This window comes from Triturus cristatus, chromosome 7, assembly GCF_964204655.1.
Source record: "Triturus cristatus chromosome 7, aTriCri1.1, whole genome shotgun sequence".
NCBI lineage: Eukaryota > Metazoa > Chordata > Amphibia > Caudata > Salamandridae > Triturus > Triturus cristatus.
In genome coordinates this window covers 1002546002-1002562353 of record NC_140590.1, presented here as the reverse complement: position 1 = coordinate 1002562353, position 16352 = coordinate 1002546002, and the positions used below count along the sequence as shown (strand labels likewise).

General features: G+C 42.9%; 1 protein-coding gene and 1 long non-coding RNA gene across 2 annotated transcripts in view; one reads left to right on the top strand and one right to left on the bottom strand.

The window, feature by feature from the left end:
• LOC146810990 (uncharacterized) overlaps positions 1-16352 on the bottom strand; it is a 711140-nt gene that overhangs the window by 306187 nt on the left and 388601 nt on the right. The gene's annotated exons all lie outside the window — the stretch shown is intronic.
• Positions 1-16352, top strand: part of LOC146810991 (solute carrier family 22 member 4-like) — a 381961-nt gene that overhangs the window by 152573 nt on the left and 213036 nt on the right. Inside the window, exon 2 of the mRNA XM_085618044.1 lies at positions 7352-7455. Within this exon, the coding sequence (XP_085474170.1) occupies positions 7352-7455 (104 nt within the window). The remainder of the gene's footprint in view (positions 1-7351; positions 7456-16352) is intronic.

Sequence of the window (16352 nt, the reverse complement as noted above, 5' to 3'; positions counted from 1 at the left end):
ACAGCAATAGCTATGAAGAAAGCCTGAGGCTCATGAGGGTAGCTGCCGGAGGGTGCTTGGAGGCTGCACGGCAGTGCCCAACAGGGAGGAGTCCCATGAGTACAGCGACTAGCAGAATAGACATGGTGAGCCTCAGGAGAGCTGCAGCGTGAGGGAAGTAGGGGTGAAAAGGCAGGATGGCACTGTGGTGGCAAAGGGCATGACCAATACATGCAGCAGGCCACCCCGGAATCACAGGGTCCCCTTGAGCAACATCGAAGATGCCATGCATGGGCTCCAGGTGCCTGGCCCCATCACAGTGGCCCCAATGCATTAGGTGGCTAAACTGAGGTTTCCAGCCGCCACCACCCCGTACGCTGGGGCAGCATGGTGGTCCTTGCAAAGAATGGGAGGCACACCTCCCCCTTACTTTGCATCATGTGGTTTATTGGGTGGGGGTGTTGATAAGGTCAGGGGCCCAAGGGTACCACAAGAACAGCACAGGGCCATACACAGGAAGTGACGGACCCTCATAACAAGGAGCTGGATGCGCCCCCCATAACTGTGAAAGCGGCAGGAAGTAGCAACCAAGGAACCAGCAATATCGGGGCAGCCTCAAGAGATCAGCACAAGCAACTGGACAGGGTAGATAGCATTAACAACAGTTAGGTTACAACCAGTGGCTACCATGGGGAACCCACCAAAGAGACAGGGTCGGAAGGACCACGGGACAGTCAGGTGGGCAGCGCAGACCCCACAAAAGCCTGGGCCAGTGAGGCTAAAACCGGCGTAGCTGGTTGGAAACCGGACATATATTAGGCTGTCACCTGGGGACCCCCCTATGATTGTGCAGGGGTAACAGGGCAGGCTAGCCTCATTCCCCTGACCATGAAGGAGAGGATTTGCCGCAAGGAATTTATTGACATTTTCTAATTATTGGAAGTGCGGCAAGCGGGATTAGACTTAACGACGCAGGACAAGAAGGACGAGGACAAGCCAGGCAGGCGCAAACCTAAAATAGAGCAGACTACTGATAACTGGTTCCAAGCATTTAGAACAATGGCATGCGTAGTTGAAGAGAAGTTCCCCCAGAGCATGGCTGCCCTCTTTCTTTATGAGAAAAAGGTCCATGAAGCACAGCACACGTATCAGGTTGAGGCATTGCTGTGATACAATGAGGACTTTAGGGAAAAAATGCAAACCTAGCCCATCAGAGACTAGTACCAACAGGACGTAATGGGCTTCACACACGGTGGCAGCGCGTGAAGGGGTAAGCGTGCAGGAGCTGAATTTTTGAGAGAACAGTTATAGAGGTAAACAGGGGGGCCATCAGCAGAGCAACTGAAATAGCCCCTCCCCTGGAGAAAGGTTGGGGAAAGGCCGTGTGACAGCATGTTGGAAATACAACAAAGATTCATGTAAGTGGTGCCAATCTTGCAAATTCAAACGCATTTGTAACAGTTGTGGGGGGTTCCACTCAGCAGTCGATTGTAAAAACAAAAGGGCAAGGGTGCCAGCAATACAAAAAGACACCCCAGAGGAGCTGTTGCCCCTGAGAGTTTGACCAGAGGGTCACAGGCAGTAGGATCAGGTGGGGTGGTACCCATGGACTTCATTTTGAGGTAGTCAGGGGTCGCAGCTGTGACCTCTGGCTTGTTCCCTGCTACTCCTGGCACTTCCTTTGCGACCCCTGGCCTCAGAGGGGGCAAAACTGTTGCCGTCTCTGAGGTTAGGGGTCACAAAGGAAGTCAGATGTGGGATAGGAGGACTTATGGTGATGGAGTAACACGATCAGGGACGAACTTTTAAGTGATTTAGGATCTCTGATGACGAGGATATGCCAAGTGGGATGTTAACGATTTCCATGATGTTTGGATCATATTAATGACCGTTGATTTGTGATTATTCATGATCCATATTTATGTCAAACTGCAACCATTTAGCCTCCAGGAAGGTCTGCGTCCCCATTACTTAAGGAGTGAGGGGGTGGGGGTGCATGGTAGATGGCGTGAGGCCCTGAGGGGTCAGTCGCCCACCTGTGGTGGGTTGGACTGAGGTCCACAGTGTGCACATATCCAGGTCTATGTCGCTCCAGGACTGGGAACCATGATCTGTGTGACCCTGTGCACATCACTCCACAGTGCTGCATGCTCAGGTCAGGGCCCTGTGCGTGCATTTGTAGTGCCAAGTGTGCTCTGTTAAGGCATAATTTATGTAAACCTGGGGCTGAGTATGTTCAACTTCAAAGCTGAGACAGTAGCCTCGCATCGCGTGCACCGCCAGGGCACAATGCGTGACCCTTCAGGGCACCCGGTGTGCACCTCAAAGGTATCTTGGGTGTTTGCTTCTGAGACCCATCTTGCCACTCTAGAGCCCACGAGGTGTGCTTCCCAGGATGGCACCCAGAGTCTTTGCACCTCTGGGAGTGACAATCCGCGGCACGTGCATCTCCGTTAATGTCTCGCAGAGTCTACACGCCAAGAGTGAGTCTGTGCACCTCCTCGGGTGGCACGCACAGCACGTGCGCCTTCAGTGCAGTGAGTGTGCATCTCCAGGGCGCAGTTTATGGCTATATTAGCCGTTTTCTTTTTAGTTGAGATACCCCAAATCAACGCAGTTGTCAAAACTGCTTCATCTCCACCTTTTAATACTTCCTAAAATCTTTCCAGGTCACCGAACCGATCAAAGTGTTAATCTGAAAAAAAAACACTCTCATCGTATCCATGGCTCGGGCACAAAGTGTGCTCCCCTGACCTGTATAATGCACCTATGCTGGGACGCACAACTTGGCATCTGCAGCGAGCAGTGTTCATCCCACGGAATGGTATGGTTACCACTTCAGGTGACACAGAGTGCGCACCTCCAACACATCGAGTGCAACGCCGACCGAATCTTTGTGCAATCAGAGGCGACTTTGAAGGCCCAAAGGTGATCCCAAAAGGGTCAGTTTAAGTCGTTTACACGCAATGTTTCCGGTTATACTTGGAAACCTGCGCGCGGGAAGATGGGGCGAGTTTTTGAGGGCGAAGCAAGCATTACACGAGGGGACGGGCAATAAAAGATATGCGCTACCACAGAGTGCTCAACGAAAAAGAAAAAATAGTTTACTGAATGCGATAAATATATTTAAAAAAATTCAACGTGTGGAGGAGGTAAACGCGACCAGTCATAATTTAAAGATTCATAAGAACGACCTCATCGCTGATCTAGCCTATGTTTAATAAAGGGATTGTTGTGTGAAAACAAGACTGAGAAAATACAGGGCCATATTCTTGCAGAAATCAGGAATCTGCATCTGAGGTTTACAATCTCAGGAATTTCTAAAACTTGGGCTTTACTTAATTCAGAAATTCACAAAATATTTCCTGGTTAATTCTGGAAACCTGCCGCACTAACAGCTTTCCAGACGTGATGGAGGAAGACGTTTGTGAAATGCTTACATGCGAGGGTATAAACGTGCAAACCAACAAAAAGCAACCATTGGCAGAGCCAATAGGCCTCACCTTTTGGTTGGCATTGCAGACGTATTGGCATTGTAATGCTGTTTGCTAAATCTGTGCAGCATCAGCAAAAAAAGAATACAAGCATTGGCCGTGCAGCCGTAAAAGTAACGGCGAAAGTAATCGCGATCAAAGCGAAAGTGATCGCGAGGACGCGCTGTGTGGCAAGCACGCGAGTGGTGCGCGCGCAGCTGTGATTGTCGGCTCCGCGCGTGCACGCTCGCGTGCACGCAAGCTTTAGGCCACAGGCAACACTTTGAAAATCCCACATACAAAATGTCTCTCCGAGCCAGTGCATGCGCTGGGCTCAGCGAGACCTAAAAATGACATATTCTTGTGTCTCAAAAAGGACATATTACCATAGTAGTCCTTGGCACTGAGGGGCAGATTTACTTAGAACTCACGTAACGCGGTGCAGCTAGGCACGTTGCTGTGCAACAATGCATGAATAGGAGAGAGCTGAAAAGTGCTATATTTACTAAGATTTATGCTTTTCAGCTCTCTCCCTGCGCTGGTACACTTGAGGCTACCTAGTGTCAACGCAGGTACCCCTGTACGATGGTGCAAAAGGGCCTGTGTTACAGGCAGGATTGTTTTTGTGCAATAAAGGATACCTTCCTGAGGAAAAACAATCATTAGAGGCAAATTGTGCTTTACATGGTAGGAGGAAGTAACAAGGAGAAATAAAGATATTTCTCCTAAATATGCCTCTGTCGGGAATGCGCACCATTTTGGCGCTAACCTTAGTTTGCAAGTCTTTGTAATTCTGGATTTCGTGAAAATACATGGGTGGATGCATGGAAACGCCTATTCTCCACCCATGTAACGCCAACCCAACAAAGAATGACACAAGGCAGCTCCATGCGCAGTGTTCTACTATAGCCTTATAGACCGCCGTAGCGGGCTACACCGGCTATTAAAGGCCCGCTCCAGCGTTAAAGGCCCGAGCCGAAGGCGAGGGACTTTAACAAGGGAGCGGGACTGTAATAGCAGGTATAGACCAGCTACGAAGGGCTATAAGGCTATTAGAACATTCTGCCACTAGAGGGATGAATGTTCTAATAAATTAAACAAAGTTCGAGGGGTTTAAATTCCCTCGGGCTCTGAGAGGCCTTTCGAAACAACATTGGATTGTTGCTTTGAGGGCCTTTACCGGCCCGTAAAAGCATGTAGCACTCCATTGTCGTCAATGGAGCTCCCAACATTTCAATGTTCTAATTACTTTTGTCTTGGCCTTGAAGAGTAGTGTCACACTAATATCAGTTAGACATGTCTCCACTTGCAAGGAATGCACCAGCTTTGCCTTGTTCCGTTTGTGTGCGTTATCGAAGAAGGTTGTTCTGTGGTCTACCCGCATTCGCTTACTTTCAGTGCACCGGCCAGCATCATCTGATTTCATGGCACGTCCATTGACCCATTGGCAGTGACAAAATCGTGTCAACTTGTGAGTTTTGAATACAATGATCTAGCAAGATATAACAAGAAGGAACATCACAGAAACCTTAGCCCTGGCAAAATCAGAGTAAGTGGAAATCGAATCGTGAAATATAACGTGACTAAAATTACATGATTATCTCGCTTAAGACATTAGAACTCACACATAGTTGTCACCCTGGAGTATAAAAGTGACAGGCAACGAGCTGTAAATTCTGCACCCGAAACAAGCCTGGCTTGAGGATTCCGGATCCAGGAGAGGTAAGTAAGCCTGGGTGGGCCATTGAGCAAGCGAGCAAAAACCATCAAAGGATTTTTACATGTCTGCAGTTTTAACTTTGACAATGTCTGTCAAACATGGCCTTGTCTAAAAAGTGACAGTAATATATCTTTAGTGATGTTGGATCTAGTGAGCTCGTCCTGTGAAGCTACCCAGCCCCAATGTTGCTATATTTGACTATACACTTCCTACTACTAAGAGAGCGCATACCTTCAGTTGTAGTGGACTGTTGTTGCATAGCCTGCTATTAATTTGTGGATGTGAAATGGACGTCATAGCAACAGCTCTCCTCCTCACTGAGCTCCTATCTATGTGCACTGCTGGCTAGGTGGAAGGATTTGTGGGAACAAATTACTTGGGGTGGTTCCATTTTTGCTACTTGCCCAATAAGATTTTGAGCATCCATATCGAATGCTTCATTTGAATGGACGCGTCAAAAGTTGGCTTAGAGGTGAGTGACTCAGTTCACAGTAGGTGCTACAGAAGACTCATATTTTGCATGAAAAAAAGTCTAAAGAAAAGAATCATCTGGGAAAAGCCAATATTCTTATGCCAAAGTAAGCACGTGAAACGCATACAGGAAATCGCTAGCTGACGTGGAGTGCCTTAAGGGTTTTCATAGTCCTTATTGACAAATTGATGAGTGTTTTTTGCTTGTAAAGTTAAGGATATGACTATAGGGCCTGTAGGTATCCGTTTCAAACGAATCTTTCATTACTGCCGAGTGTGAGTACGTTCCCTGACTGTAGTTAGCTAGGGTTACAGCAGCTGCTGTTCTGCCTCTACCACAAGGAGAGCAGGCTTGTTTTTCCTCTGAATAGAACCACCTGCTAACCGTCACGCGCAGGCCGGGCGATGACAGGCCCCGGGGGCACCCACATTGTCACTGCCAAGTCACACAGACACAAAGGGGCATACTTACTAGGCTTTGGTACAACGCCAAGCAGGAACCAAATTTGATTACTTTATTGCATCAAAATGTGAGTGCCAAATATTGCCATATCTACTAAGGTATGGCCCTGTTTTTCTCTCCCCTAGCGCTGGCGCACTTAAACCATAGTGCAAGGATGTGTGCATTCTGTCTAGCATGGATTTTGTACTGGAGGCGGATTCTTCCAGTACAAACACTATGCTTTAATATTTGCCCCACTTTGTAGGTGCGCTTTGTAGCATCACACACATGCAAAGTTGAGAAAATGAGGAGACTTTTAAAACATGATCCACTCTTACTCCTGTCTCCAGGAGTCTTCATTTTTTTGGCGCAACCCCTCGTCTACAAATGTTAGTAGATAGGGATTTGCATCAAAATCCATGGGTGGTTGCATGGAAATGCCCAAGTGCTGCCCATGTTATGCCGTCTTGAAGCAAAGAAATGCAAAGTAACGCACAGATATGCATTGGAAAGTAAATCCCACCACAACACTTTGCGCTGAGTTTGCATCACCTTTGTGACACAAACCCATCACAAAGCGTTAGTAAATCTGGGCCTTCATATCCCAAGTCATAGCTTGGTTTCATGCAAGTGAGTCGGTGATGCAGAAAACACATACTCCGGGCACACATAAAACAATAAAATGAACACAAATGGATGCCCTTGACTATTTGTTGGGCCTTGGGAGGACCTGAGCCTCTTGTACCGAGGCCGGCCTATTAGGAGTTCATGGGCCTCAGAATGTCTAGTCATTTCAGGCAATCGGAGAAGGAGAACACAGAGACCCTGCACTATCTCTGCTCCTAATGAACCAGAGTTTCAGGAATCAACTCATCGGGAAATGTTTGCTGCCTGAGTACCATGAGATCTGCAACTGCAATTTTTTGCAACCACTCTATGATGACCAGGTTCTACTCAAGGTAAATGAATGGCATTACTTCGAATGGACTTCATGGCAGTCTATCAGTTAACATTATACATATTTCTTCCTAGAAATGCCTGTTTTGTTAAAATTGAAAATCTTGTTTTTTTAACCTCTTGTAAATGAGAGTAACTGCTTCCATAAAAAACAGAATTCTCTAATATACTGAACCTGTGCAGATCTGCCTCATCCCACCGAGACATTGGGATTGTGAGGACAACCCAGAGGTGTCGGGACCACATATGTTGTAGAGAAGGGGGAATTATGACAATAAAACTATACATATTCTTTGTTTACTTCTGCAGTGGAATCTGGTTTGTGATGAAGACTGGAAGGGACCATTAACTACCTCGTTATTTTTTGCTGGCGTTCTTGTGGGATCTTTTATTTCTGGACAGCTGTCGGACAGGTAAACCATGTGCACTGTATGATGGCCATGTTCCTAAATGTTTGTCCAAAGGTGGAAAAGGTATTTGTGGACAAAAAGTGATCTGTTAGCCTCTAAAAGGTATTCTACTAATTCAAGCTTTTACTGCACCAATGGAGCGCCTTAACAGGCACCGCTCAACCAATCGCCTTGTGTCTTTACCTACTTATACCAGTAGGTGGCGGCGATGGTGGGGGTGGATGGTCAACAGTGAAGACTTCAGCTGTTCCCTCACAGCTAGCAGTTCGAATGCTGATACAACACACTCGAAAGGAGGTTCTGTGTCCCTCTGACAGGGACGTATCCAGGTTTTCTGAAGTGAAGCTGTTCGCCCTACATCGAGGGTGCTTTACCCCGCTCGAAGATCATTGCATTGGTTCCCTGTGTAGGCCAGGATCAAGCTTAAGGATCTCGCTTTGAAGCGCATGACTAGCTAGGGAAATGCGTCAGGGGACTTAAAGGTCACTATCTTCCTTCTGAGGTCCGAGATGGATACTACGCTCTAGTGAGAAGCATCTTCCTTGGGGCAATTGTTTTTGAGCAGAGACCATTGTTCCTCTAGCCCAGCGAGCACACTATGGAATAATTTCCTGGATCAGCTTCCTACCATTTAGAAATGCAATGAAGTCTTGGAATGTCTTCCCTCTCTTTGCATGAGGCGCTTGATTGAGTGAATAAATGAATGACTGAACAAATGAATGAGGTACATGTAAGTGCGTGTTCACCCCAGTGCATCTTGACACCAGGACATTTCCAATAATGCTCTAAGAAATAGCAAGGAAGAACCTTTGAAAAAGAAGAGTCATCAAGGCTTTGCTGAAGGAGGTATGATCTGTGATACAGCACAGAGAGGCGGGCAACTGGTCCCACAAGGCCAGTATGGAAAAGTTTCATCTCCCAAACAAGTCCACCTAAAGAGGGGAACTGCTGCCATAGAATGGGAGGCTGAGCACTTGAATACCCCAGTGCATTAAGCGCTATATAAATTTCATGAAGATGATAATGATGTTGCCGTTGTAGGGCTTGGACTATAAAGTTCTGTATTCCTGCCACTGAGCAGATACATTTGGGAGAGAGGGCTCTGTGTGCTAGAGTTCTGGATGCCATTAAACCAGCAGAGGAGGATCATTGCGATGACAATATTCTGTTTGGCTACAAAATTGAATATTTTCAAGGTGACACAGGATTTTCCTGGGTGTCAAAACTATCTGGTCAAAACTGACTGGTGCACATTGCCTTAATAGTATGTTTTGCACTATTTTGTGAGTTGTGAGGACAGTTCCTTTAGCAGGATTTACAAGAGCTTGCACTGGCTGGAGAGAATACTGTTGTCATTGGTATTGGCCTTTGGATAAGGCCTAGCTCCCACTTGTGCCAAGTATATCTTACAGTGCCAAGGGATGTCCTCTGATTGTGCTGTCCCAAACTAAGTAATGCGACTTAATGGTTCCGTCCAAAGAGGTAAGATGACAGAATATAGGTTGCAGGTTACCGTGTGGATAGAGCGATGCCTGGTAGCAGCTACCCTGTACGGGGAGTGTTGGATGCCATGCATGAAGATCAGAAATGTGCTGCCATAACGTTGGGGCCTCTTTTTGGTATTGCAGCTCAGCATAGGAAAGTCTCAGGAGCCGCAGACACCCCGCCCCCTCTGAGATTACTGAGGAGTGCTAGATTGGAAGAAGCCAAATATACTAAAGATATCTGTAGCCACTGTGGCTAAATTGGAGCTGACTCAACCTCATTGCCCATTTAGCCATTAGTCTAGGGATAATGCAATAGGTACTGAGACAGTCAGATCCTATTTCTGGAGTTGGTAGGGAATAGCCTCTATAACAGCCATGTTGTACATTGAAATGAATGTTGGACAGTGTTGATTTCCTTGGCTCCATGGAGTGTTTGGTACATATTGGAAAGGACATTCTATTTGCAGTGCTACCAGGTGGAGGGAGCCAGTGAAGGTTTAAACTAAATTGCTGCAGACTGAGAGATGTCTATATGTATTATAAAGGGCAGGTTTTTTTTGTTGCAGTTTTATATAGCAGTAACTCACCCCAAAGGTATCGGAGCTCTTTTCATGAGCACCAGCTGCATTAATCGGACTCATTAATTTTTAGGCACGGGTAGATTAAGTGATTTTCCCAGAATCACAGGATGTTTGAACCTCCCGCCAAACTCGAACCCGGTTCCTCAACTTCTAAGTTAGCTGCTCTAGCCGTTAAGCCACATCCTCTGTTCTGCCTAAGAATACCGTAGGATACTGACCTTAGTATTCATGCGTATATGAGATCCATCATTTTTGCCCGATTGGCGTAAATGTCCACTCTACATTTTACTCTTTAGTCAAAACGAAGATCATACAGTGATCATACAGATTCAACAACTTGATACTGGGCAAAGCGAATTGACTACGTTTAAATTTGCCCGCCTACCAAACCAAGTGACATCGTTGTATAAAAAAAAAATCAGAGTTGCCTTATTTTGGCATTCGGAAATGAGAACTCATTCGTTTCCTCTTCAGATCCATTCATTGGCTTCCGGTTCTTGCCAGTACAGTCTGCAAAGTACTGTGCTCAATCTTTCTGTGCCTTTGTGGACTGATCCCTATTGACTGTGAGAAGAAAATGCACCACCACAGATCCAGATGTATCAAGATCTCACATGAAGACCTGGCATCAGTTACTATCATAAACTAAGATATGTGAAGTTTTTTACCCATGGTTATAAACTATGGAGGTTTGCTCAATTATAAAAAACGTTTTTTGTGTTACAATTGCATAGTTCAGACTTAGTAAATAATGTAAATGTAAGCAGTTATAAGGGAGCTGACTCCAAACTGTTTCATGTTTTTTTCTGAATCACAAGTACATTGTGTATGCATACGCCATTGTTTTCCCATGCAGTCAATTAGACTTGCATCTGGAAAACACCTATGAATCGTGCCCTCTGTGTTCATCATTGTAAAGAAGTAGTCAGTATCCAATATAATTAGTTGATTTATTAGCAGCACGGCATACATCCTTCGTGTTGATCCTCAGTAAAACATCTGACTACTAGTGGAATCTTCCACACCAGCGATCCAAATGGAACGTGGAATGTCATACAAAAGATGCCCTATGCTGAATTACTAATACATATTATATTATTTGTATACAATTAAATTATGTACAAAACAGAATATAACACATCTCCCCCATCAATAAAATAATCACAAATAAAAATATAAATAAATAAATAAATTCCATAGAAGGAAGATACACACAAAAATCTTAAGCTTACCATAACCTTTAACTTTACACAAAATCATGAAATCTTTTAGGAACATTTTTTATACGATTATGGATTTTGACTCTTGATGATATTGTATCCTTGAGATGCAAGTAAGGTGAAGGATTTAGATCATGACTGTCATCTCTAGTACCAGAACTTTGACTAGAATTTTGGATAGGACATTTGGCTAGTCTTCTAACATTCCAAACTTTCCCATCTTGGGTAATAACACTGTTAGAAAAAACTTTTTTAATTTGTATTGCCTTACCAAACTTTCCGAGTTCCTTATTAACAAATCCAGGTCTTAAAACTCTAACCCAATCTCCAATCTTAAAATTGTGCATTTTCACTTTCCATTTGTTATCATACCATTTTTTTGTCATTAGTTGTTTACTTCCCACTCTCTCCGCAGTGACATGCACGCATTCATTGTCCTTTGCCAAAGCTTTACATTTATCTTTGAACCACCATGGACATAGACTAGATGCAGGATCTCTCCCTTTTAATAATTTAAACGGACTAACGCCAGTAGTGGTATGTGGAGTTATTCTATAAACCCATAACCGTTCTCTTAAAGCACCCAACCAATCATTTCCATATTTTAAAGAATCTGAAACAAAAGTTTTAAGTACTCTATTGAACCTTTCCACTTGCCCATTTTCGTGTGGTTCGTATAAGGAAGTAAATTTGTGCTTGATCCCACAATTGTTAATAAAAGTATTCATTTCATGCGATGTAAGTTGTACACCATTGTCAGTTACTAAATTTGCAGGACACCCTTCACGTGCAAACACTTCTTGAAAAAAACAAATTACAGCACTGGTAGTGGCTTTTGACACAAACTTGACTTCAGGCCATTTTGAATGATAGTCAACAATGACTAAAGCAAATCTCGAATTCTCAGGCAAATTACAAAATGGTCCCGATATATCGAACGCAATTTTCTGCCAAGGTTCTTTTGGCCAAGGTACAATTTTCATGGGTGGAACATTCACCTTCAACATTCTTTCACTGGATATACATTCATTACATTCCCTGACTGTACGATCAATGACACTATCCATACCTGGCCACCAAAAATAATTCCTAATTAACCTTTTCATTGCAGAAATACCTGGATGAGTTTTATGAGCGATCTTAAGAATAGTTTCCTGAACCCCTCTGGGTGGCACACATTTTCCACCTTTAAGAATTAAACTCCCTTCAAGTTCTAATTGATCTGAAACATTGTAAAATGATATCAAATCTGGCCTTACTTGACCTTTGTTAGACCACCCCTCTATAATACCTCTTCTTAGATCATTCCACCTGTCATCTTCCTTTTCACATTCGGACCAACATTTTTCTGTGATGTCTTGGAACTGTGGAGCAACAAAATCATTTATGCTTACAACAAAATCTATTTCTTTGACGACATTAACGTCATCGTGATTGCATGGTAAACGTGATAGGAAATCTGCAGTAACATTTATTTTTTCCTGGCACATATTCAGTCTTGAAACTATATTCTTGAAGTCTTGACACTAACCTAGAAATTCTTGCAGTTGAATTCCAACCTCCACCTGTAGACAGAATAGTAACTAAAGGTGTGTGATCTGTTCTGAGTAGAAACTTACTTCCCCACACATAAATTCTGTAGTGTTCCACTGCCCATACACACGCGAGTAGTTCTTTTTCGATGACAGAATATTTACGTTCTGTTTCATTCAAAGTTCTTGATGCGAATGCAACATTCCATTCATGCATACCTTCCCTTTGAGATAACACACTGCCTAAACCATAGAGGCTAGCATCGACCGTAATAATGCACTCTTTATTTATCCTGAATGGTTTTAACGTGGGTGCATTAACCACATCTTTTTTTATGTTCTCAAAAGCGTTTTGTTGATCATTTTCCCAAGAGAATGTGACATTTTTCCTTAGCAATTTTCGTAATGGTTCCATCTTGGTTGCAAAATTTTCTATGAATTTGCTATAATATTCGCACATCCCTGCCAATGATAATAATTGATCTTTATTTACAGGGGTAGGAGCATTAATTATAGCGTCAACATTGGACCTTTTTGGTATAACACCCTCACCAGATAGTGTATGTCCTAAATACTCCACAGATTGTTTAAAAAGTTTGCACTTATGGGCTTTCAAAGTCAGACCATGACTATTTAACCTTTTACACACCTCATTTAAATGTGATTCATGTTCCTCAACATTCTTTGAGAAAATCAATATATCATCCTGGAAGCATTTAACATACCCATCTATGTCCCTAAAAATTTGGAACATGACTCTTTGGAATACAGATGCTGCCGATGCCAAACCAAATGGCATTCTGGTGTACTGAAACAGGCCTTGTGGAGTAATGAATGCAGTTAATTTCTTTGATTCCTCTGTAAGTTCTATTTGGTGGTATGCAGATCTTAAGTCTAACGTAGAAAAGACTTTTGCACCATCCAACATGGACACCACTTCATTAATATTTGGGAGTGGATGACAGTCTATCACAATATTTGTATTTAAGACCCTCAAGTCCACACATACTCTAAGTTTTTGGTCTGGTTTGCGTACCAAAACAATGGGTGAAACCCACTCAGATGACTCTATGGGTTCAATAATACCCTCATCAGCTAGATCTTTCAACATTTCTTTTAATTCCTCCCTTATATTAATGGGAACTCCTCTCAACTTTTGTTTTACAGGTATGGCATTGGCCTTTTAAGACAATTTTGTGTGTAAAATTCTTCAGTTTGCCCAATTTGTCACAAAAGACTTTACCATAGGTTTCAATAATCCTTGTTTCTTTTCCTTTACAACTATCTTGTGGATTGGTAATGGCGATATAATTAATACTATCCTTGCCTAAAGAAACAGGTTCTTCCGAACGTGGCTTCAGGATTATGCCTAACCTCCATTAGTCACGCCATCCCAATACATTCACCCCTTTGATGGCAATGTAAAGTTTAATTTGAACTAACCTTCCTTTAAAACCTAAGGTGACATGCAGAAAACCTTCTATATCAATCTTAGAACCATCAAAACTTTCAGCATGAATATCAGAAGATTGTAACATATCATAATCACAAACATCCATCAAAATCTCATCAAAATATTTTTTTGTAATAATTGTCCACGGTGATCCCGAATCTACCATTAATTTGATATCAGTCTCCATGATGCTGAAAATACAAGTAGGCGATTTCAGATTGATGTCGGGATCTTTGTTTATAATTGACACCACAAACCCTTTGTCTTGTTCCGGAGATTCGTTGACACTGGTGACTTTGTGGGATTCTGAACTGTTGGTAATGTTATTGCGTGTGCGATTGGACAGTCGTTTCACATCTCTGCATACATTACTGAAATGACCGACCCTACCACAAACTCTACATTCTTTGTTGACAGCAGGACAGCCTGAAAACGATGCAATGTGAAGTTTACTGCCACATCTATAACAAAAAGAGGAACCATTGCCATAGTCTGGCTTCTTGTTGGAATAATTAATGATTGGTTTTGATCTATATTCATGCGTATTTCCATTTTTCATCTCAACTTTCGGTTTGATCGCACAAATTTCCTCCTCTTTGGTTGAAGAATTAGATTTTTTGTTTACGATATCTATCCATTTCTCGGACTGTTCAGTAGATTTCGCTGTGGCGATACCTTCTTCTAAATTGGGGCCACCCATGACCCATAGTTTTTCTTGAGTTTTCCTATTTCGGACATGTACAATAATCTGATCACGTATCATTTCGTCAGTGAATCCGCCAAAATTGCAATGTAAACTCAAAGATCTCAGTGCGGTTAAAAAATCATCAAACGATTCTGCTTCATTTTGTTCCCTAGTATAAAACTTGAATCTGTTTAAAGCGATGTTGGTGACTTTTTTGAACCTTTTTTCCATTCTTGCCAAGGCTTCCACATATACGTTCATATTGTCCCCACTTCCATTTGTTGTGGTAACTTGAGGAAGTGCTCTGAAAATATCTTACCCTTCTGAACCTAGACAATGCAAAAAAATGCTTTTTTTTCTTTCCGCACCCATACGTTCACCATCTATTGCTTTCATATAGTTTATGAACTCTTCCTTCCACCTCGACCATGGAATAGGTGGGTCTCCTTTTGTTTGTAAAAATGTTGCTGGCGGTTCAAATTGCATACTGTACTATACCTTATTTTTTTTTATATATGGTAAAATACTGTCTGTTAATAACTTATTTTTAACTCAGAACCGTATAGTTGATAATTTGTATAATAATATATTGTTTTGTTGACAATAGAATTGATCGAATGAATCACTTTATATAGTAAGTGTACTTACATACATCTGTAGTGGATGTGCATCGTTTATTATAAAATCCATGCAATTCGTATGAAGAAACGGTCTGAAAACGTGCTCTGTAGCTGATATACGGTAATTTACGGACTTGTTTGGCTTGTTGCCATGGGAATTTGTACGATCCCTGTCCTTAGTGATGTAGCACGCAGGAACAATGCGCAGACGGAAGATCACTGCCAGTACATTGTACGCATGCGCGCTGACATAAGATTACTCACGCAACCAGGAAGTTGCGCACAATGGAATACCGGCGTCTTCGTTGACGAGAGGTGTCTCATGCAACGCCGTAGATTTGGATAGTCCTCGCGACGGAAACTGTCTCGTGGTCAGTGAGATTCCGTTGACATTTTAATGTGAGAAATTGTTCCAAAAATCCACGTACCTTTCTTAGTTGTACACTGTATGTGCACTGAATGTCAATACGCTCCAGAATAATTCCGGTATCGAATCAATAAAATTCTTTAACGAGTGTTAAATCAGAAAAGGCTTCAATCCAGCGTAGGTTACCGCATTCACTCCGTTACCGTGCTGCAGCTTTAGACAAGAGTGAGCGGTAGACTTCCCTTCGTCGCCATTGTAAAGAAGTAGTCCGTATCCAATATAATTAGTTGATTTATTAGCAGCACGGCATACATCCTTCGTGTTGATCCTCAGTAAAACATCTGACTACTAGGGGAATCTTCCTCAATAGCGATCGAAATGGAACGTGGAATGTCATACAAAAGATGCCCTATGCTGAATTACTAATACATATTATATTATTTGTATACAATTAAATTATGTTCAAAACAGAATATAACAATCATGTATGACCATTCTGGAGGATCCAAAAACAAATGTGTGCTGGTAGGTAGCATACATGATGTATGGCGACCAGGCTGCTGAGCTGACCACTTCTCTCATTCAGCTGGCCCGTTCCGTGATGGAATTTGATAACTCGTCAATGTTCAATCAACTGTAATATCAATAGAGACGGTTCATGAAGTGTATCATTATATAACCTGTTTCATTAGCTAGAAACAATTCAATTTATACTGGCCACAATCAAATTTACCTCCAGGGATGGGTAGAAAAGTCCAGTTCTTATTCTCCACTCCACTTAGCACAAGATTGAATGGAGTTCAAGCCCTAGTGAGCTAGGACATTCCATTAAAAGTTTGAGGTTCAGTGTTTTGGTCAGAATGGCACAACTACTAGAATTCTGAAGATATGGACGGAGAACGAGGTAACAGAGATAGAGGCTCTGTTTGAGGATGGCAGCTGAAAACATATGCCC